Here is a 24,291-nt window from a genome sequence, read left to right as displayed (position 1 = left end):
TCTACTAAAAAAACGTCAGCTCTCCATACTTCAGTATTCTGGGATGCATCCAAATCATCTATGCCAAAGAGATTCCCAAGTTAAGATTAAACTGAACATATGGCAAATCCACCTGTCAGTTTACAGTGCAGTGCAGACACACTGCTTCAGTCTAAACAAGCCCAGCTAGCTTTGTCTGCAGGCCACGTTACAGACTTCCAGCAGCAGCTTGCCGGTCCGAACAGTGTTTCGCATGTAGTGATGCTGCTTCAAACTTATGCTGCAGACAGCATTTCCTGGTACCAGTCCCCGTAATAATACATGCATAAAACCAGAGAAAAACTCACTGCACCCTTTGAAGACATATCCTAAGGACTCCTAAAAATAAGAGACAGTAAACTAGTTTAAAAGGCACTGAGTATCTTACCTATCTCTGCTACCATGGAAACAAAATTTGAAACCAACTGTCCAAATTAATATTTTAAGAAACTTATTATATGCAACCAAAATACATATTTTCATAGATTAGAGAAAATTTTTACTACAGCTCTGCAACAGCCAGATCATTTTCTCATTCAAATGAGTTACCTGGGGTAGACGGGGAAGTGAGCTTAGAATAAAAATACATGTACAAAATTATGAACAACGCAAAAAAAAAAAACCACAACAAAAAAAACAAAACCACAAACTTTCATCTACGTAAGAATTGTATTCAGAAAAAAAATTAAAATGTAAAAGTAAACATTGGTAAAACAGATATTTTACCAAATTACTCTCTTTCCACAAGTGTTCCTATACAAATACTGCCTTTATAGCTCTATACAATACTCAAATCTAGCCATCTAACTATCTTGAAGACTGATGTCCTCTACACATAAAAATGTTACAGCATCAAAATGTTTTGTAAACTTCTTTACAGCCTGACAGGAATCTGCCAAGACATACATTTCTTTCTTTCAAGACATTTAAGGAAAGATTACAACTTCAGCATCATCATGATTTAAGCAAGTACAATATCAGATTATATCTTCTAACTAGTAGACATTTCAAAGCATTACAGATTATTTACCATTTGTACTATGGTACAGCCAACATGTCCTACTACAGATTTACGGCCTGTGTTTCTATGACAGAAATGTACTCTTCTCCAGCCCCACTGTCCACTGTTCCTGACCAGGCTTCCCACATGGACCTGGATTTGCCCTATCACCTCACTGTGCCTGCGACCATTGATCGACCCTGCTACCACCATCCCTGCTCTGGTCCTGCAGGGCTGCACCCTGGTCAGTGGGGACACTGCCCTGACTCAGCCCCATCACACTGCTCCTTGACACAAACATTAATAACAGCTAACACTTTTACTACACCTAATGAGCTATTGAATGGGATGCAGTAAAATAGGAGCATCACCTACAGACATGAAAAGCAAACCCCTACCTTCAGAACAGACCTTGTTCTCAAGGGCTCCCTCTGGTCATCATGTCTCTTTAGTATTTGCAATCAACAGCATGTCCCAAGCTACCACGAGAATTTGAGCACATGGATCGTTTCAACTCAATGAAGGGAACTCTTCCCACAGACTGAAATATTTCTTGATAGTATTAGCAAAACGATGACATAATAGCTACAGCTACTGGCAAGTCCAAATTTCATCTTAGTTCACATGGACAGAAAAAAAAAAGTCAACTTATGTTTTGCACTGGATCAGTTTTAAATATTGCAATTCAACAGTATACAGAAACGAGTAACATGCTACTACCGTACACACAACTGAGTCGACCAAGAGATGGATTCAGTGTGAGCTGCTGAGTAGGTCCAAGTCAACAGGGCCAGAGAGGGTAAGAACAGATGATTCTGGGACCAGGTAGCTCAAGAGCACAGGAACCAGTAGAGCCAGAGCTTTTAGGAAGAAGAGCATTTGCCCAATATAGAGCTCATAAATGGTACATGAAGAAAGAATAACCTGCAGAGTAGGAATCCTACCATTTGACAAACACACATAAACAACCATTCCCCATTAGCTCTGGCATCATGGCCAGACCTTTCCCCTCAGTGTAAGAGGAGACCTGAGCTCTCAACACTGTGAGATCTCTATGGTATTCACTACATTCACACTGCCTAGGGCAGGGCCAGCTGGGAGATTCACAACAGACCCAGGTCTGTGGCTTAGACTGGCTCACTCATATCTGTGAACTCTACATTCCTGCTCTGGACTCTGTTTCATACCCTCTTCGTAGAACTCAGCAAAAATATTTCTTCCCCTGCCACCTGCTACCAGATGCTTAAATCTGTTCCTGGCTTTGCCACTTGTTCATCTTGGTATTCGCATAAATGACACCAATTCCCACATCAGCGTAAGAGAGTTGCTTATAGGAACAGGCAGTGAAGAATATAAAACAAGGACAGCTGACTTGGTGGTGGGTAGCGTAACAGTAATAGATACCCATTACAATGACAGTGACGTACTCCAGGGAAGAAATTTTCTTCCAGATGAGCAGTGCACCAAATGTAAATCATGTTCCATAAAAAGAAAGGTTTCACAAAAGGAGAACTTGGCAAGAATTAATTTTAAGTCATAGCAGTAAAAGCAGTATCACTTGGTGAAATAACACAGATAAGTAAACACATCACATAACTTATTGGGCTGATCTATGCATGCTACTCTTGCTTCTAAAAGGATATTCACTGTATCTGTTTTTAACCATGACAAAAGGACGTAAAACTTGCAGCATGACATCTAGTTTGTGGCAAACAGTATTCTGTTTTCAAAACTATGCCATGAAAAGAAATTCTGCTTATGTTTTGAACTTACTGTGAACAATGATTTCAAAACTGGTTTCTTTCAAAGTTCACCAGTGCCCCTTCTTTCCTTACAAGGAACAGAGAAATAGAGCGCTCTGTTAATCTCCTGTAGGTATACACGCTAGTTAATAAACAGTAACTCCAAAAATAAAGCGATATCAAAACACTTACAAAGCACAATGTAACACAGTTCTGGCAATTACTACCAGAGGATTGATCACAATAGTCACCTCCCACTCCCTGGAGGAAAACTGGTATTAAACAAGCTTAAAACATGAAACACTCCTATTCTTGCACTGCTTTACTGGGACTGTAAAGGAGGAGACAGTCAAAGAATATTGCTAGGAAAATGACATTCAGTGTTTCAAAACTATATGAAAGGAACAAATTGTTGAACTATGCAGTTCTTCATTTGCAAATGTAAACTGACAACCTGGGAATATGAATGGATTGAGTATCATAATTTGAATAATTTATTCCAAATACTCAAACTATCAAATATGAGCTGTTCAGAAAACTTTAAATCACACTGAGGAGAATTTTCATTAAAAAAATTAAATCTCAAATACATTTTGAAAAGGCCTTGGTATTACTGAGCCTAATCATTATACACAAAATACACATCGACTGCACAATGGAGTCAAATTCCCAATTTTGTCATTTTAAATGTCAATACTAGGAAAGACCTGTGGTCTTGCCTGATCTGCTGATTACGTCTACTACTCAATATTAGTGAACAAAACTCAATAGCTTGCAGTTGAATTAGTGTCTGCGGTCATACAAAGTCAGTTGCAAGTTGCCAGCACATGACAGATTTCTGCAGATACAACTTGAGCCAAGATATGACACCTGAACATGTGCACAGACAACGCAATGGAAAGCAAAATAGCTTTGATGACTACATAGAAGTCATAAGAACCTACACAGGTAGATGAGACAGTTAATGATGAAAATACGGGGAAAAATATCTCATCCCTGAAGGTCATTTAAGGACATCTATTTCACCTCCTCTCAAGAGCACCAATACTAGGTTAGGATATTTTTCTAGACCGCTGACAGCACAAAAACATTTTAAATAATTCCAACTCTATCACTTACTAACTGTATTTTTCTATCCTTAAGAATAAATTAATCAGTATCTAAAGGGCAGCTTCTTTTCTTCCCCTACTTCCACTCCTAATTATCTCATGCTTTTTGGAACTTAATTTTTTTCTTAAAAGACATAGCTAAAAGAAATAACCAAAAAAGAACAATTGTAGAGAGATCTTTACCAAAAGCTCTGCTCAAATGCTGGCCACTGCTGATGTCTGTGCTCATGAATAAAAGTGGAATAAGCAGCTCATCCATTTTACAGCTCCTTCAGTCTTTACACACTTGTCCTCCATGAAAAAAATACTTGAGTGTGAATTTAAATCTGTGGTATAAAAATTGCTTTAGATACCAAATTGCTTCATGACTTTTCAATGAAATCATTAATACCAAAACCCTAAGAATGTAAGGCTTCAGAATGGAAATGAACAAACAGGTTTCAACAAAACAAAAATAATTTCCATAAATTTAGGCCTCTTCTCCCATCTCATGAATTTATAAACTAAATCAAGTTGTCAGCTAAGAAGTGATACTTTCTTGCACTAGTTTACATTTTGATATAAACAACTTTAGACAGCGAGCTGAGCAGCAGCATGTATGAGCCAGCTGCCAACATGAAGAACAGGAGGAAAACCAGAAAATACAAGTTACAAAAAAAAAAATATTCCATATTCCATCTTAAGACATTTGTTAGTCAAGTATAAGAGAATTTTCTAACTTCTGTTTCTTACATTTACGCTTCATTTGCTCAGCTCTAAGCCTTCTTACCTGACAAGAACAGTAGCTACACTCTTCCAGGCAATTTACTGTTTCTTGAAATATAAATTTGCTATGCTCTGATAATATTCCTGTTGTTGCATTTAATAATGATTCTTGGGATAGTTGATTAAGACCAAATACGCCTTAGTCTTAATTGGCTGTATCTCTGAATATAAAAGAAGGAAATTTCTGTCTCTAGCAACCAAGTATGCAAGTCATGACAGAAAAAGAGGAATAGTCTAAAAGAACATTTTTAAACTGTGGCATATTAGCCAATTTTCCTCGACTATGGAGAAATTTGAGGACAATGCGTGGACCAGACATTTCAGAAAATCCTGAAGTGTGAATTAAAGTTCTCTCAGAAGTATAAACCCAGTCAGCTACAATTGGCTCTCTCCTGATACTCCTGCACTTGCACCCTGCTGCACGCTTCCCACTTCAAAGCCAAGGAGCAGAGCAGTAGTCAGCAAGCCCCTTTCTGGTGCTATTGCTGAAACTTTCATGGATTGTATACTGTTCCCAGGGGACTTCTATAGCCCAAACTAATTCCTTTCTCCAAGTCTAACCAACACATTTCTAAATGGCACAGGAATGTCTTGAATAATCCAGGTCTAGGGACAGTACTTGCCAAGGCTGTGAACACCAGCTATGGACTTCCTTTTTGGGTGGAGTCAGGATCTGACCATATCTTCATAGCCACACTTAGACTCGACCTAAAACAGCCCATGCAACAGTTGTTCATCTGGATAACCTGCAGAAGTATCAATAAGAAACACCCAGGCTCCCAAATCAGTATCGGTGTGGGGAAAATGGGGTTGGACTATACAGCACTGTGCAATGTTGTAAATTCAGTCTTCAGCTCTTAGTAGCAACTCTAGCACTGTGCAGCCACGTGGCATACGCAAATCAATAAAAATCCACTCCTCGTGCTAAAATTTGTCCAAAACCTTCTGAAAGCGTAACTTCTGATAGAAGTTACTTAATCGGGCAGATAGTAGATCTAATGTATCACCTTTCTTCCCATATAAAACCATAAACACAGAATAAACTCCATGCTGCGTGCCCTAATTTGACAAAATGTTATTATGTGCCTGGGCCTGATCCAGATCAGATTTGTATTGCAGGCTAATCTAATGTTGCACAGACCCAGCATTAATGATGATAGAACAGCATCAGCTCACACAAATGCAGTAAAAGGCTACTGACATTCAACAGCACTATCATACTAGCCATCCAGATTGCATCAGTAGCTAACTGATATCATTAGACTGAACTGCAATCTTCCACTGGTAAGTATCTGACCTATTTAAGCATTCTCAGATGCACACAAGGGACCTGAGAAAGCGGCAGTATCCGTACAATAAGAGCAATTAGTTTTACAGTTGAAGAAAAGTTACTAGTTTAGAAGCAAAGTTGACTGAACTCCTCTTTCCCTTGTCAGCAAGATAATATTGCATCCAAAGATTTATTTATTAGCTGCAATACCTCAACTTACTCTCTATCCCACATACCACAACTCCAATGCTACAGAAACCAGATTCCAGTTCGGTGAAGATACATCTGAAAAGGAATACTCCCCACAGCTGGTGAAAAACATTCACAAATACTTTAGGAAGCTGTAAGATTGTCTAAAGATGGGAGAAAAAAAATCTGTGTGTGGCAGACAGTCAGACAGACCATTGCCTATCTTAGATTGTAAATCTACTGAAGCAGTTTCTCCCTGGAAACATTTCACAGGAGCGATAACAACATACAAGCTAATAATTTGATTTTTACTCATTACAGAAATGCAATTGTTAACTGCTACAAAAGAAATAGCGCACCTAGTGAAAGTTAAATGCAAAGAGTCTGCAAATTACTCTTATGGAGAAACTAAGAAAAATCAATACAAAATTACAGCACATTACAGCTTGGTCATTTTTCCATTTCCACAACTACACAAACATCCCAAACTTGAAAGACATCTTCCTCAAAGTCACTTGAAACAGTAAAACTAAGTTCTTTCACAATGTTACATAAAGATGATTTTTTGAACAATAGAAAGCAATAGGTGAAAACACATTGTTTTAAAATTAAAGACTGAGAGGCTCATAAAGACAGCAAAGTATAACTTACAAGAATATGTAAGTTTATAAATTCTACAACTTCTATGCAACTTTCTAGCATCTGTACAGTTAAAAGAAAATCAAATCTTCCCCCTCCTGTAGCAAGAAACCCAGAGCTAAGGTTTAAAGCTCTGCTCCATTTTAGTCCTCTTCCTCCCCATGGAATAGCTTTAAGTCTTGTTTGGGTGCTGAGTACACAAGGCTGTCTTCAGCTCATCTTATTTATAACTTCCCACTCCTTGAATGTCAACTGACTCATCTCGTTCCTGGTAAACAGGGAGTTACTGCAGACAGTGCAACAAGTCACAGGAGCGAGCCCTGCTCATGATATAAAGACTTAATAGGCCTACAGACAGGTGAACCTGCATGCTCCACGTGGAAACCTACGGAAGCAGCCATTTCAGCAGGCTTAGACTGCTTCCTTCCACCAGTGATGTCTCTGGAACAGCATGCTACACTATCATGAGATGGGCATTACCCCCCCTTCCCTCCCACTGCTGCTTTTCCTAACAAAAAGGGGAAAGCAGGAGCTTGGGAAGCACTGTTTCACTTGTCAGTATATAAAATAAACGTGAACTTTTAATTAGGTGTACATGGCTTCACAAAATTTTACAGAACAGTCTTCTAACTTATCTTAGTTTGTACATTTGCCATACATGTGTAAAGAGAGTTACAGGAACGTACAAGGCGCTAGCAAGTCGAAACTTTACGCGTTTGACACATCTCATCTCTGCCTGCTCTCCCTGCTCTCCCTGCTAAGGCTTTACAGGGCCAAACGCCAAGATTTTAGTTGCAGATTTTAGTTGCACTAATTAGAACTCAGCAACTCTTAGAATGTAAAATAGCACAACACTTCTCACAATTAAATATGAGTGTTTGTTGAAAAAAACACCCTGGGTTTCAATAACTCAAACACCTTGAGTGGACTCGAAGCGGACTTTTGAATATGTAAAAAAAACCAAACCTGTTAAATGATATTTTAAACCAACTATATAGCCTTGGTGGCATGTTCAAAATGCAACTGCAAAACCAAAAAATTCTCAGATAATATCAAAACAGCAGTAAGAGAGACATGATTTCTGTAGGAAAGATGTATTTGAAGAAATTAAGATGTTGAAGCACCTTCTCATCCTTCAAGTCACTTATTCACCCCTTTTCTGAAACAGAAAGGAAAAGTAGGAAAAGCGCATAGAGCCACAACTCTTAAGAAATGCTGTTCTCAATACACCTGTGTCCAACAACAGCAACTTTCCAAATCAGAAAATGGTATTTTACTAAATCCGTTTTTCCCCTTAGTCAAAATGTCTTAAGGCAGGCAGACTGGAATCAGCATACAGTCCACACAGGAGATGGATAACAGGACACTTATTCGTTATGGCTCATTAGTTCAATTCCAGCCCACACTGGGAGTCATTAAAAATTTTATCAAGTAATACCTCTTCGGAAGCCATCACACACAGTCGACAGCAAACGCATTTACACATTTAAGCCTGTCTCAGAAGAGATGCTACAGATTTTGTGCCTCTAGAGACATTTTCTTCAATGCCAGTCAACTGCCCCTGAAAAACCAGTTAAAAGTTTGGTACAGCACAGAAATTTGCAATGGCATTGTCAATGTGCCTTAGTAATTAGGTCCACTCTTCCAGTATTACATATAATTAAGCCGAAAATAAATTGGTCCAATAGTAGAGGGGGAAGGAAAATCCACAGCCTGGTTTCCTGCATATTTGTGCCCTATTTCCCATTTAACTCCTCGCCACAGGGAATTATTCACATGGATTTGTAGTGCTCACACATCCTCTGCCTCCCCAGGAAGTGAGGCTGACAAGAGATTCCTGCCAAGATAACAGGGAGATGAAAACTTATAACAATAATACCAAACCCACCTACAGCCATAAAAGCTCATTCCCACGCTTACCTGTGTTTGCATAAATACCAAACATCGCCAATAAGGATTACAGAGGTTTATGTATGGAGAAGAGAGAGAGATCATGTAATTTATGGAGATAGTCCAGTTATTCATTAGCACTCTATACCATCGTAACGGGATGGGGGAGGAACAAAACTAAAATCAAAAGCATAAAAGCACTTAGGATAGGCAAGAACACAAACAAAGTATTCATAACTACAGAGTTTTTGTTACGAATGCATTACTAAAACACCAGTTCATACTCTTCTTCGCATTAGGGTAGATCTTTTAGAGTTACACTGTGTCGACACCTGGCTAGCATACTGGCTATTAGCTAAGTCTGCAACTTACACACAACACAAGCATCTGTTGACACTTGAATAGTACTTGCTCATATTCTATTAACTTTGTAGCTGTCCTGAAATAAAACACCCAAAGGCAAATATCAAGCAGCAGGTGACAGAGGTACAGCTACTCTGTCTGTGCCCCCCTGGGGGGGTGACCCAGCATCCTTCAACCACCCCACAACACTTCAGTCTGCTTGCTCCCGCACCCCAACCGCTGAGTTTTATTCCAAATTCTATATTAATCAGTCATATCCAACACATCTCAGTATTGCCTCTTTTACAAGTAATTTCCCAATAGTTTACTTTCCATTAAAAACCCTTTTTAAAGATTCAAAGCCTTTCAGCCATTCAGTATGCTCATCTTAAGGAAAAAAAAAAACCAGTCAGATCGACATAAAGGTCCCCAAAAACTTGGGGAGAAATTGCAATGAACAAGTCTGGAGTATGAACTACAGTCATTTGTTCAATTTCTAAAACAAGTTAAAACCAAGTCTCAGATTCAGTAACAACAACAAAAAAAAAAAAAATCCATGGCTGAAAATAACTCTGACTATAAAAAAAAACAGTACATCTGGAAGAATTGAATTTTGCTGTTAATAACATCTCAAGTACTACCACCCATTCAGTTAAACAAAGGAAAAATGAGAAAATAATTCACTTGGACCTTAAGAAAGGTAAAGTTCACCCCTTCTAGTATTCTTCACAGGAACACAACTATAATCTAACATACTATTGTACCTAAATTGCTTGATATAAAGATATATTAATCCAGTTGGGGGAAATTGTCAAATCCTAACATCTATGCTGATCTCTCAGGATCTTTAAAGGTCAGACATGGTAACTGTGTGTCTAACTATGAAAACGAGGAACAGTTATTTTGAAAAATATTTTTATTCCCAAGATTTACTGGTCTCCAGACATTTTGTGAATTAGAAATGAATGAACTCAGTATGCTGAGAAGCAACATTCAACACAGTGGAACTAAAGATAGACTTCTAAAGAACAGGATTTTCTGTATATTCGGTTGTCAGAACTTAATGAATATGTACACTTTATGAAATGAAATGTCACACAGAGGTATTAGTCATTGTTTTGAGATCTTCATTCTAAAACCTTAGAAGATACAGTCCAACATCAACAACAGACCCATTGAAAGCTGCAGTGCAGCACAAGGAATTAACATAACCTGACCAGATTTCATACTTTAAATGATCTAGATACATGTTTGTATATAGTAGAAAAAAAGCAGGAAGATTGTTTCTCTGCATCAATTGGCAATTTCAGCACAAATTTTCTCTGGTTATTGGAAATGTTGTATAACACATAATCTGTGAATCATCCAAACGCCTATCACTACAATTTTGCTATCACATTTAACATCTATATAATGCCAATTCTGAGACTGAATGGCAAATGATTTGAAATATTTTTTCATAAACTGTTCTAGTGAATTCACAAATGCAGTAAATACCCTCACCCCATCCTGGCATCGATACCCGTCATTTTTACTTTCAGGCTGCATGCTCTATAATGCATGTTTACTTTCAGGCTGCATGCTCTATAATGCAGCAATGGCCAGTCCTCATACCAACACTCCTAAAGTACCAAAAAATGTTTTTTAAACATTTTCCTATCATAACATGCTGCTTCAGCTGACTTACTTTATTACCCTTTATATCCTCTGTTTATTCCCTTCTCAAGATTTTTAAAAATTTTTTTTGTGGCAGAGCTGCTTTGACTTATTTATAACCCCTTACCATTTATACGAATTCATATTCCAATGCAGGGGGAGGATGCTACAAGAGATGATCTCTGGTAACCAAACCATTTCTACTGAATGTAACAAGGGTCATTCTGTAAACCCAGCTGTGGCCTTACAGGTGATGCATCAGTCCTAGTCTGCTTCTTTCACTAACAATTTCAAGCTGTAGTTGTAGTGTAAATCATGTAAGGAAATAGGCCGAGGGCAGCGCTGTCAAGAACAAACTGATACTATAGCCAAAACAAAGTGTCACACAAATGGACGTGTGCCCATCAGGATACAACAGTGGCTTGCTTAGATCCAAAACATCAGTGTATTAAAAAAACATAACAATAGTGTATTATATTTTGCAACACTGATGGCATAGCCAGATACTACTTACAAACACCTTATGTAAGCATGTGAACACGACCACAGAAAGAGGCCAAAAAAAAAAAAGGAAAAAAAAAAGAGGGGAGAGATGGGTGCAGTTGTATGCAGGAAGCACCTAAGTAACAAAGCATTACCTGATCAGTTAGTCTTCTAATTCCTGGATATGTACGTGTGTGTGCACATGCCTGCACAGGTGTGTACTCATACACATTCAGTTGCAACAATATCCATCATTCAGCACAGAAACAAATTTGACTCCAGCAAGCTAAAGCATTTACCCTGAACCTAAAGCAATCTGGAAGGGTGCAAACACAGAGCTGGAAAACAAAATTTGCTGGTAGCTGCTCTGCATCCTTTGCTGTGACTATTTTTCTATTTTAAAATATCTACATTCAACTTAAGGAAGACTTATGTACTTAATATTAAATAACCGATTTTCAACAAGTAATGACATTGACTCAAGTGACAAGCCTCTACACTGTACTGAGATTTCACCTTCATTAATTTCAGTCACACATGGTTGTGGGGAGGATACAACTTACCACTTCAACAAAGACAGCGAAAGGTTTAAGGACATTTCAGCCCAGGAGCTGGCTTCGCACGAGATCCATTTACCTAATACATATTGTGACTTACAGATGAGGTGTGTCACTTACATTAGCTACAATGTGAATTGAAGTTTCTGCTTCCAATCTGACTTCTTTAATGGAGAGTTAATCGTTCATAAGAATTCACAATGAAATAGATAAATCATTGTAGACACATGCAAAGCTTTTAGGAAATTCACACTTTCCCCTACCACACTTAATTTAACCATCTTTCCTGCAGGACTAGTTACATTTCAATAGAAATTTTAACTTTAAGTTTTTAGCAAACAATAAATCAAGCATTAAAAAGGTAAGAAATAAAGTTTATTATGCCATTCAATTAGAGTGCTGCAAGCTTTTTATTTCACTAAGTTTTTCTTAATAGAAGAATACTTAATGCCTTCCCAACAAGGTGATACAGATACAATTCTGCTATCAAAGAGTAAAACCTATCACGGATGTTGTGATCACACACCTTTTAAACACTCTGAAAGAAATAAAATAAACACTTTGGTGTTTTTTTCACTTGATATAAGCACAATTTAAACATGGTACAGCTTTCTACTTAGTATTGCACTGTAGAAGTTACTATTATGGCAGTCAAGCTGCATTACAAAAAAGACAAACAGAAAGCAGAGTCCTGCTCAGCATGTGGACACGATTACTAGGGGAATTTCATTTTGTTGAGACCAGTCATCATTTTTTCTTTTAGTTCCAGCAGACATGATTGCAAGAAAAATCAGGACAGGAGGAAAACAGTCTATTTTAAAAGCAGCTGCAGTACCAACTAACAGACTTCTTCAGTACACAGGCATATCAACAATTGTTTTTTTGGTTCTCGTACCAGTAAAACCTACATACTCTTATCCATCTGACCTTGAGCAACTCAAATAGAAAACAGTTCCCCCAAGGATAACAACAGACAAGTTCCACCAGCATGACCTGGCCTTTGTTCACCATTTCAAGCACCCATATATGATAAACCACAACCAAATGCAGCGCACAACTGTGCCTAGCTTACGAGGTTTTAAAAAAAAAAAAAAAACAACAAAAAAAATTCAGGAAAGTGTAGTAACTTAATATCAGGATTAACAGCCACCTGTACAAAGTGTTGACTCTAATGGGGTAAAGCACTAGAATATTATGAAAAAAAAATTCCTTTTATTTTGAAATTTCTATGATTACATGCAAGCAAGTTCTGCCATTTCACATGCGTCCATAAACTCATGCTATTAAACTTAGAGGGAAACAAGCAACCTTCTAAAAGCTGTATGTGAAACCCAGCTTACAGCAATATTAACATTCTTATGAAGCTTCAGAGAAAGGTTTCAGCTTTACCTAACCACACCAAAAACACTCCAAAGACTGACCGTAACTCTGGGAACATCATACTGACATAAGAAGTCAGATAGTAAAAAAATAAGATGGCGTATTAGCAACAAAGGAGCTAAACTAGTATTGTGTTATGAATAATTGTGGTCTAAATACTTGTTGTGACTAAATGCATATTCACAAGAGCTATCTGTAGTAAACGACCAAAGTCATAAAAATGTATAATTTTCAGGAAAAATGACACCTCTCATCATTTTGGATCAGTCACCTTTCCACTTGCAATCCCCATTAACAGGTTTTCAGAGATCAGTCCTCAAAGTCGAAGCACCAGGGTCCTCATTGCTGAGCCAGATACAGACACGTCACTCCCCATGGGTGCCTCTACACCCTGCTCAGCTAATGTGGGGTAACCGAAGGGGTGGCACAGAAAATCAAGGTGCACTCACCATTCCGACTTTCTTCATCAATAGGAACTATTGTGGCTGGAGGACCTGTTCTGGCCAATTTGCAATCTATAAAGATGAAAAGAGAAGTTATTTCTAATTCCAGGAGAAGAATCTTGGGGGTTTTGTTGCTGTTTTTAAAAACAATTCCGTGTATTCAGCACACTGAAGACAAGTATTCACTTAAATACGATGTATATATGAGCTATAGCTGTTAGCTAAGTTACACTCACAGAGGATCAAAATCTGAGGTGTTTTCTTATCCCTTACTCAGATAAACTTTATAAAGCAAGGTCATATCTGATGACAAAGGATTTAACATCTCAGATACTGATCCATATTTAAAGCAAACACTTAAAACAGCAAAAACTTAATATGGTTTGTTCTGTTATCTGTTATGCGAGCCTTCCTATCCATGTCATGAACTCATACACCAAATCGTCATCACATCCCACCACAATACAGTTTGATGGCTACACTGTAAACCTGTTTGTGTCTTGCTCTAGAGATACCACCAGGGATCTCAATGAAGCAGAAGTCCTTCAGGACAGAGAAAATACAATGGTAATTTAACCCAAAGAAAAAACAGAGGAATGATTAAAAAGTATAAATTCTAACTAAAGCTTCACAACAGAAACAAACATAACTTGAATTTAATTGCAACAAAAGGATCTAATTAGAGAGAATGAACAGAATTTTAATAATGTTCTAAGGAAAATAAAAATTAAAAACAGACGAGCAATCTTCAGGAAGTTACATTTTGCCATCTTACCCTCATATTGCCAGTCTGGAGTCAAAAGTTTAGAGGCATCAATGGAAGCAGAGCAGAATAATGAAAGAAAATAAGTAAGATTTTGTTGGTTTACTCAAAAGATAGGTTCAAAGACATAAAGCAGTACATGCGGAGCTAGCAAATGCATAGATGCAATCTTAAAATATATAAAAGCATGTATACTACACGTGATGACTGTAGTGTCTGAACAATTTGGTTTTCTACATTAAATAGGAGAAAAATATTACCTCTTTAAAACACACAGAAAGAAAAGATAATTAAGAAACACTTTTCATTTTCAAAAGAGCCTCACAGTACCACTGAAACAGTGTGATAAGAGACAACCATTCTTCTTCCCATTTCACTATGGAGAACTGTATATAAGATTGCATTTTAAAGACATTTAGATGCTCCTCTAACCCTCCTGACACAGCTCCAGCCATGTGGATGGCTACATCCCATTTGTAAGAAATGACAGCTTCTAATTGTTGTCTAGCCAAGGAAAGAAATGCTGGAGTAGCACTGTTTTGTTGGGGGGGGGGGGGGAGGGGGGGGTTGTTAAGAGGTCTAAACACTTTACACAAAAATCCTAACAGAAAATCATCTGTAAATGAAACACAAGAGCAAGCAGAGGTAAAATGCTATTTCCCAGCTATGGTAAAAATTACACATTCATTGACTTCAAAAGAATTGTTCTGCAGCTATTTGCAGACTATAATTACCTCAGTACAGACAAGACCTATGAAAGAAGATCAAAACAGCAAAGCATTTATTCAGATCCCAGCTTAGGTGAAGCCTCTAAAGGACTTCCCGTGGCACACTAATTTGCTCTAGCAACAGCTTTGCTATTCAGCTGATGAGTTCAACCGCAAGACCAAACTCCTAAATACCATGGATAAGGATTGACAAGCACGGCATTCCATAAGGCTGTTAATAGTTATAAACAGCCTGAATGACACCTAAATTAATACTCAAGATAACACTCACACTGTAATTACTCTTTTTTTTTTTTTTTAATAAAGATAAAGAGGCAAACCTTGCCTTGAAGATAAAATACAAAGAGCTTGTGTGAGTACCTGCTCACTCTCCTTCCTCATATCAGTGATACTGCTTGTGGAGTTTCATGTCCCACTTGTTTCGCTATCCTAAGCAGTCTAAATAAAATTATTTAATGAACAATTTCTCAGTACTTACTCCTTTTATTCTTATATGCTTTAGTTTGATAGATAAAAACTGAATATTTTCTGTTGTAACTTTAAAGCTTTTTGTTTTGAAGGCATTAACAGAGCAAACAGACTATCTGAAAAACTACGTCTTTCACTTCATTCTAGTTGCAAATCTGCATGAAATAACGATTTTTATTTTTCCCCTTTCTTATTTTTTTCACTGGATGCGATAAAAATAACAGGACTATAACAGACAGAACTCTAACCTTTTCCAGGGACATGTAATAATTTTCTAGAAGTTCAGGATTTGGCTAACTGAACGACCCTCAACAAACCTCTTTGCGAGGACAACGAAGCTCACCAGTGCAAACTTTTACTAAGACTTTATTTTCATGAATAGTCCTGCTATTAACCATTGAACAGCGATCGCCGCACACACAACCAAAAAAAAAATCCAATGCAGGAAAAATTGTTAATTATAAAAATTGCCTTACCAAAAGGACAATCACAATTTTCCTGAAAAATGAGCTTTTCCCCTATCATCTATGTTTCCATTATAATGTTTTATCCTTTCTGTGTGTCTCAGTGAAAAGTTCAGTTTTATCAGACCCATATCTACTTCTATTCCTCAATAAACAAATTATCAAAATTATAAGTCAGTCACGTTAGCAGCCTTTTCACAGGATTGGTTTTCCATCAAATACATGAGAACTTCTAGAATTATAATCAAAGCAGTTATACGGTATATTTGAAATGAACACTCAGCATTGAAACCTGTATGCAGAGAGTCTCGGAGAAAAGGCAGACCATACAGCTAAGTTCAGCAATTTGCAGAGGATTTATTGAAAGTGTGAGCAGTAGTAGCAATCAAATTTAAACTTCAATGAAAAGAAGAGATTGCAGCAATAGCCAAAACTACTTCTACAGATAGGGGAGGAGAGAAAAAAAAATTAACAGGATGTAAAGTATAAGTCTTGGTATAGATTATCCTCATGGCACCAATAAAAAAATTTCTTCAGAAATGCATACTTTTACTTCATATAATTTCAACCAAGTCAGTAGTAGCCAAGTATCAGATTGCTTTTTAAGATGCCTGTCACCCTTCTCTCCCCTTCTCAAAGACTGAACCTAATAATGCCACAGCCTTAGTTTCACATTCATCACCGTAGACTCAACAGATAAATTTAAAGTTATAGTCTTACACAAATTTCCAATTCAAATGCAAACAATAATTTTAAAACCTTAAAGACAAGTCGTATGTTGTAAATACATAGGTTGTACCTTTTTTTTCTTGCAAAATACAATCAATAAGCAGCAGCAATAAGACCAAGCACTGCATTGTATCACCAGGCACCAGCCTGACAATTTTGGTGGGAAATACTGGATACATGAAAAAGAACATCTTTAGATCAAGCCAGATACACAGAAAGGTTATTCTCATCATGAGGAGGATGGAGAGGCCACACAGGCTTGAATTACTTAGTCTAGGAAAATTAAAGCTCTCTAAAAATACACTTGGGTAGAAGGAAATATGAGTTATTTAAACTAAAGTGCAATACCAGCACAAAGGCCACTATGAGTGCAAAGGAGAAATGGCTGCATGCTGCCCACAAATTTAAGAAATACGTTTCCAGCCCAAACTTCTTTTTTTTTTTGATTCGTAGAGAAGGTAGATCCCAGAACACTCTTCCACAGCAGGAACAGCAGAGAAATTCAAATTCAGCATTTCTGAAACACACCTTTATTTGCTTATGAAAAGGATTACATGAAATGCTCCTGAACAATGAGACAGCGCTCAGTTGTTCTGAAGTTTTATTTAAACGTTCCTCAACAGGTATTATTTCAGCAGTAACAGATTGCTTTATTCAACATAAACAAGCATAGATAACTGCAGCACCAAAGATTACTTACGAAGGAAATATTTACACAAGATTTTACTTTCCTTTTCTTTTGTTTTAAAGTCCCCATTTCTGATTGTGAGTCTCAGTGTAAACCTACTGGATATTTTAACTATTCCAATTTCACACTGCAGATTATTACCGGAATACTGACATGCACCTAACTAAATATTCAAATTTTTAGCAAAACTACTGCAATTGCTAAGACAGGATGGCTTTTCTCCATCACACAGTTTCTTTGAAAAGAAGCCCAGTGCCCCATCAAACAGCAGCCAGTGTGTAGTATCAGGGAACACCACACAAACAGACGCTGACTGACCTGTCTTACCGGTGGAAGGAACCTCCGCCCTGCTGGAAGCACAGGGAGAAGTGACATGCTGAACCATGGTCTCTTTTTTCTACATCTGTTCTAACCTTCTCAACGAAAAGCAAGTTGTCCTTGAAATTCCTGGGCATAATGGAGTAGTCATGGAAGTCAAATCACACTAAACTGAACACATTTTAAGAAAGGCAGAAAAGGCACTACATAAATGAGCTTTCCTATCTACAGTTTTCATGATGCATTTTATCTTTAAGCAGCACTGGTAAATGTGCAGCTGTGCCCTCTCTCCTGTCCCAAGCACCTTACAGAACAGGCAAATAAAACTTAGTAAATAAAACAACAAGCTATAAAGGCTTCCCTAAAAGCTTGCAAGAAAAGCATTTTTGTTCCTATCATTAACTTCACTGTTCCATCTGACTAGTGTGTTTCCTTTACAACTACAGGATCAAGGCAAAGACAGATAAATAAAGGGCCCGTCTGCTCAGGAGCAAAGTGAAAATCTATCTAACAAACTCTTCAAGGAACAGTTACATGGCTCAGATCCATTTGTTTTCTGGTGGCTAGTTTTCATTATTTTAATTTCTAATTATTTTTAATGAGATGGCTCAGAGGAAAGCCTCAATCATAGTTCTAGGTAAGATGCTCATAAAGGTCAAACAGCCTGAGTGGAAACAAACATAACTTAAATAATGCTGTACTCTGCCAATGGACAGCTGTCTGACCACCTTCCTTTCACCCCGCCTTTGTCCTCTCAAAGCCACTGTCCATCCAACAGTTACATTACTTAGAGGACTTCAACTTCACTGCTAACGTAAACAGAAACACCTATCAAAATAAAAACAAATGTTCTTGAATAAGCTAATGAGAAACTTAAAGTATGGGCAATTGACATGCAATACAAAGAGCTCTACAGACACGTGAGTGAAGAGAGTCTTGCGAGACAAACCGGGTGTTAGAATGCCCGATAGCCAAAGGCCCCTTCTGACCACCGCTCCCCCCTTAAGTGTGGGGTTTTGCAAATAACAGCAGCGTGCTTTCCACTCTTGAACTTTCTTTGCTTCATTCTCATCCCAAAGGCCAACTGCATCCTCACAGTCCTGCCCTACCAGGAGGCTCTTTCTGCTGCCACCTCCTGCAAGACCAGTTCCTCCACAAAGGTGTTTCACAGGATCTTCCAAACTGGCCGCCTGCTCCCAATCACTTGAGGGATGCACCTCTCTGCCACTAACTGTAGATGGAGCTTTACAAGGCTACAACAGCCTTTGCAAATATCTCCTTAACAACATTTCCAATAAGCCCCTTATTCATGCACTTGCAAAGACAGCTGTAGCCTCACACACCTTTAGAAGCTGTCAGACAATGAAGACCTGAAGTTCGAGATAGTCTTAGTGATCAAGAATTACCTATAACATCCCTCTACTAAACACAATTACTTGGAAACCCAAAATAGCCATTCATACTTCATATATCCCTAAATTCCAGATGAATGAAACATTTGATTTAATTGGGAGCAGTGCCTGAAGTTGGCTGTTCTGATCATTAAATCATATTACTGCAAGGCATACAATTGAATCAGCTGCTCCAAACTTTAACAATAAAAATGGCTTGCCCAGAAAGACTTAGAAATTCAAGTGACTATAACCAGAGAAAAGTCTCACACAACACTTGAGAGGGGATTTGTGATCCTAGTAACACAGCACCACTTTAAGAAAAGTTCAATAACTTAATCCTACCATGCCAAAGACAGAAAGAGTTTTACCTAGGGGAAAAAGAAGAAAGGGGGGGGGAAGAAGAAGAAGGGGGAGGGGGAAAGAGCAGAAGGGGGAGGGGGAAAGAGCAGAAGGGGGAGGGGGAAAGAGGAGAGGGGGGGAAAGAAAGAAAATGGTGAGTCGCCCTGCAGGGAGTACAGCATGCTCACCTGGAAAACAGACTGACAACAGCTTTCCTGTAGAGTTGTGAACTCAAAGGACAGAATTAAGGCCTGACAACTCTGACATACTGAATAAAGCCATATTTGTTCAACAGCAAAAAAAACTCATGAAAGTGTGTAGTGTTTTTCCTGTTAATTTGCCTAAACTCTTCCCGAATCCATGAAAGTGTATAGTATCTACAAGATCTTAGCCCAAGCTTATTTTGAAGCTAGTCACTGCTTGTTCACATAGTACCGCCTCATCATGGTGCAGCAAGAAACAGCATTCAGCTACACTCTACTGATCATTTACATCCTCTATGACTTCAATAAACCATTTTATTATCCCTAAGTACTGCAGCAAACAATAACTTAAGAGTGAGTTCAGGATTCTGATCCACTTCTATGACCATGTGCTGTGAATAACAAAAATTGTAACGTGGAAAATTTAGTATTGAAATTGTTTGCCATCTTTAAACAAAGTCATTTGTGGCCAGTTGGAACTCTGGAGCCTTGCCTCAATCACCATCAGTTCCACCGAGATAATTTTTAAGCCACATATGCAATAACAACATACAGGACCAGTCAGCTTAACCCCTCTTTAAAACTACTGCAGATGAACACAAGCAATAGTTTTCAGGCTAACACCACATACACCATACTATATCAGAAATACTGTGGCAATTTAAGATATCGCTGTCTCTCGGCTGTAAGAAAAGTCATCTCTGCTGCTGACCTGGCGAAGTAGAACACACCAACATTTGAACTAAGCCAGCTCATTTTGTCTTGAAGTCCATGAGGTGACCATATGCAGCCTTTTAATTTGGCACAACTATTTGAATAATAGGCAGCTGACAACCAAGCGGTGACTAATGACTGGCAAGTGAGATGGGAACTATGACACCTTGATCCACCCCTGCAGATTCTGAAGCAACTGTCTGATGATAGCCTAATGCACAAATTATTTCTCTGAATGCTGGAATTACAGGCCCAGCTGTCTACCTGCACTCTGCACCAAAGGAGACAACAAAGCCACCTTATTTAATATACATGTGATTATAGAGAAAATCTTGGATAGTTCAACACCAAACGCTGGGAAGTCAACCTCTATATGAATGAAGCACTGACAAGTCATTCGGTACCACAAAAAACCTGACACAGCAAGGAAGACAAAACTATTTTGCAGAGCCAGAAGAGTGGGAGCAGAGTCAGAGAAAAGCCTAAATGAGCAGACAGGAGTTTTCCAGTACCTAAAGCAAGACATAAAGTTTAGATTTTTAAAATTTGGTTTCTTCCCTCTGGATTTAAATGCATTTTGATTTTGTTCTAGTAAGAATAAAACAAAGCAAACACTCAACATAGAATCACAGAATCACAGAATAGTAGGGGTTGGAAGGGACCTCCGTGGGTCATCTAGTCCAACCCTCCTGCCGAAGCAGGGTCACCTACAGAAGGCTGCACAGGACCTTGTCCAGGCAGGTCTTGAATATCTCCAGAGAAGGAGACTCCACAACCTCCCTGGGCAGCCTGTTCCAGGGCTCCGTCACCCTCAGAGGGAAGTTCTTCCTCATGTTCAGACGGAACTTCCTGTGCCTCAGTTTGTGCCCATTGCCCCTTGTCCTGTCACTGGGCACCACTGAAAAGAGCTTGGCCCCATCCTCCTGACACCCACCCTTTAGATATTTGTAAGCATTTATAAGGTCCCCTCTCAGCATTCTCTTCTTCAGGCTGAACAAGCCCAGTTCCCTCAACCTCTCCTCGTAGGGGAGATGTTCCAGTCCCCTCACCATCCTCGTAGCCCTCCGCTGGAATCTCTCTAGTAGCTCTTCATCTTTCTTGAACTGGGGAGCCCAGAACTGGACACAGTACTCCAGATGAGGCCTCACTAGGGCAGTGTAGAGGGGAAGGAGAACCTCCCTCGTCCTGCTGGCCACACTCTTCTTGATGCACCCCAGGATGCCATTGGCTTTCTTGGCAGCCAGGGCACACTGCTGGCTCATGGTTAACCTGTCGTCCACCAGGACGCCCAGGTCCCTCTCCGCAGAGGTGCTCTCCAGCAGGTCCACCCCGAGCCTGTACTGGTGCATGAGGAAACATTCAGCAATGCTTCCTAGTTCAGTAAGAGCAGTAAGCATTAAGCAGCAGTCTTAATTTCCAGCATACTCTTTTCTTCAACTCTGACTTCTGCCATCTATATTAGGAAAGAAAAAAGACCTTGTGAAAGAAGGTTTAGGAGGTCGAAGTATTTAAAGCCTTTTCCCTCCCCACCACTTCTTCTGCACTGTTAAGCACTTAAAACACTTGCATAGAAGTCTTGGAGATATGCAGCGAGAACCACTACAGTCCAGTCCTCAAGCTTGAGTCACTGATAATACTGTAGCCTTTTTAATAAGAAAGTAATGAGAAATTATTAATAAAGAAATGGACACATGATTTCTGCCTGATCACTGACTGGAAATTAAAGAGAGTTTGTGCATGTGCCACACAAAAGACATCTGATGGAACAAAGCCAAAAAACCTGCACTAGCTGATTTACTAGAATGTTGCCAGAACAAGTATCACGAGGATAGATTCTGAACCGCTGAGGTGGTTGGAGAAGGTACAAGCTACCGAGAAAGCCTATTTCAAGAGAACTAAGTGGTTCACAAAACAGAATATCAATGAATACAGTAAAACCTCAATCCCATGGGTTTTATAGATTGAAATTCCCAGCAAAGCTCTCGGGAGTTTGCAATGTGCAGGAAAAGTGATATTGTGCTCTATGCTTTATTTAAATTGGAGACACAAGAACTGAAATTCAAAGAGACTGTGGTATTGGCTGAGGTTAAAGCACCTCACATTTAAATCTGCTGGAAAATGTATTTCTGTTTTCATATGCACTTTTTTCTCAGAAATGCCCCAAACGCTCATGAAGTAAACTGTTCTTTGAAAGAGCTTATATTTACCTCCACATTTTGTACTTCCACTGCTCACTCATTGGGGAACACTCACAGAAAAATCCCATGAAAGATTCCCTCTAAACATCTTGATTTACAGAACAAGGTTCCTAATAAAGAGCTACATAGAAGCATACATTTAAATTGAGTAACTAAGCAACGCTGTTTAAGGGGAAAAAGTCCTGTGTTGTTTCCTGTGTGACTAAATTCAGAACTACAGCTGTGCAATTTAGGGTAAGCTTGGCATAAACTTTACATTAGCAGGCTTGTGTACTACAATTGCTCTGTATTGAGAATAGCATAAGAAGGGCTTTCACAGACTATTTTGTGCTCTTCCTGACAGACATCTCTAATTGTAGATACTGCGAAGGAAAGACAGCACACTTGAGTTTGATTCGAGCACATTTGTGATACTTAAACCTACACTGAATTTCTGTGCTTTGATTCAGACTGGCTCAGTTAAGCACTATAAAATTCATAGCTCAGAAATCCGAAGACTCAAGTGAAAGATGATCTAAATGTTAAAATCTGACTGTAGCTGCATTTGGGTTTGGTTTTAACTGGACAAAAAGTGAGGCTTATAGATAATCAAGTACAAAAAGGACATAAACCAAATAAAGCGTATTATTGTAAGCTCCTGTTCCCACAGCCTCAGATAACGTGCTTTTACATAGAATATGCAACCTGAACAGCTGATACATCGTGTAGCTTTATTTCTCCCTTCCTCTAACTCTTTTTATACAGATATAATATCTATAAAGGGTTTGGTACATGAAAATTGCCCTGCAAGTGCTGTGGATTGTTATTTTACTGCTTCAGAAAAATGCAGTACCATCCGTCTTTTGGGCAATATTCTTTTAGATTGAAACAACTTTGCATTTTACAAGCAGTTTTGGCATTGACAGTCTTAAAATCATTCTTGTGCCTGAAAACACTGTAAAGCACCTAAATGTAAAATACACTGGATGACTTGAGAACAGCTGCAATACCTTCAGAAGTGCTTAAAAGTCAATGTTGACTAAACCTGCTTTTAACCATTATTATTTACCGAGCATTAAAGTTTCTTGCCATTTTCAATATTTTTGAAATTGTATTTTCCCTATTACACATTTGATGCATTTAAGACAAAAATTTCATACAGAAGGATGAAATTAACTATTTAATATTTGGAAATAAACCAAATCCAGGTACTACACGCAAATTATAAAGTCACAGTAATTTTAACTGCTGGATAAGAGCAGACATTTAACTACTAGTGCAAGCAACTCGGAAAAAGCACTTGGAGATACTTGTAACCTTTCATATTGCTGAATCTTCTTTACATGCAAATAAAAAGGGATTAGCATTTATTAACTGAAACACGGGAGAGGTGACAGCTAAACTGCCTATAGATGAGCTAATAATATTTAGCCTTCCCCTGTTCCTAAAGGGTAAATCTGTGACTTGCAGACTTCAGACTCGATATTGAGGTTCGTTGCCACTGAAATCACATTTAGTTATCAGGATTCTCAGCTTCCCCAGAACAGTTTCTCCCATTTCAGTCCAGGAATCTTTTCACACACAACAAACATGGAAAACAGAAGTTCCACAGAACTGATTGAGATTAGCTGAGACAAAAGAAAAAAAACACTAAAAGAAAGTTTAATCTTAACTTGAGGGGAAAAAAAACCTTCATGAAATTTTGCTACATACACAAGAATACTTTCATTTTTTAGAGCAGATGTAAAATTTTAGAGTATTACATTACCATATGTGAATACCTTTGAACCGTATTCTTGAGACCATGGTTTTGGCAACTTTCT

At 38.4% G+C, this 24,291-nt stretch overlaps 1 protein-coding gene across 22 annotated transcripts in view; it reads right to left on the bottom strand.

Moving 5' to 3' along the window:
* Positions 1-24,291, bottom strand: part of PCDH15 (protocadherin related 15) — a 1,100,829-nt gene that overhangs the window by 375,950 nt on the left and 700,588 nt on the right. For 21 of the 22 annotated variants that reach the window (XM_075423218.1, XM_075423229.1, XM_075423213.1 and 18 more), the window contains 2 exons: positions 14,259-14,273; positions 13,490-13,555 (listed from right to left, as the gene is read on the bottom strand). In XM_075423218.1, the coding sequence (XP_075279333.1) occupies positions 13,490-13,555; positions 14,259-14,273 (81 nt within the window). The remainder of the gene's footprint in view (positions 1-13,489; positions 13,556-14,258; positions 14,274-24,291) is intronic. The other variant, XM_075423232.1, reaches the window with a different exon arrangement.

This window comes from Opisthocomus hoazin, chromosome 6, assembly GCF_030867145.1.
Source record: "Opisthocomus hoazin isolate bOpiHoa1 chromosome 6, bOpiHoa1.hap1, whole genome shotgun sequence".
Taxonomy (NCBI): domain Eukaryota; kingdom Metazoa; phylum Chordata; class Aves; order Opisthocomiformes; family Opisthocomidae; genus Opisthocomus; species Opisthocomus hoazin.
Note: the sequence above shows the minus strand (reverse complement) of the source record. Positions and strands in the feature narration are given on the sequence as shown.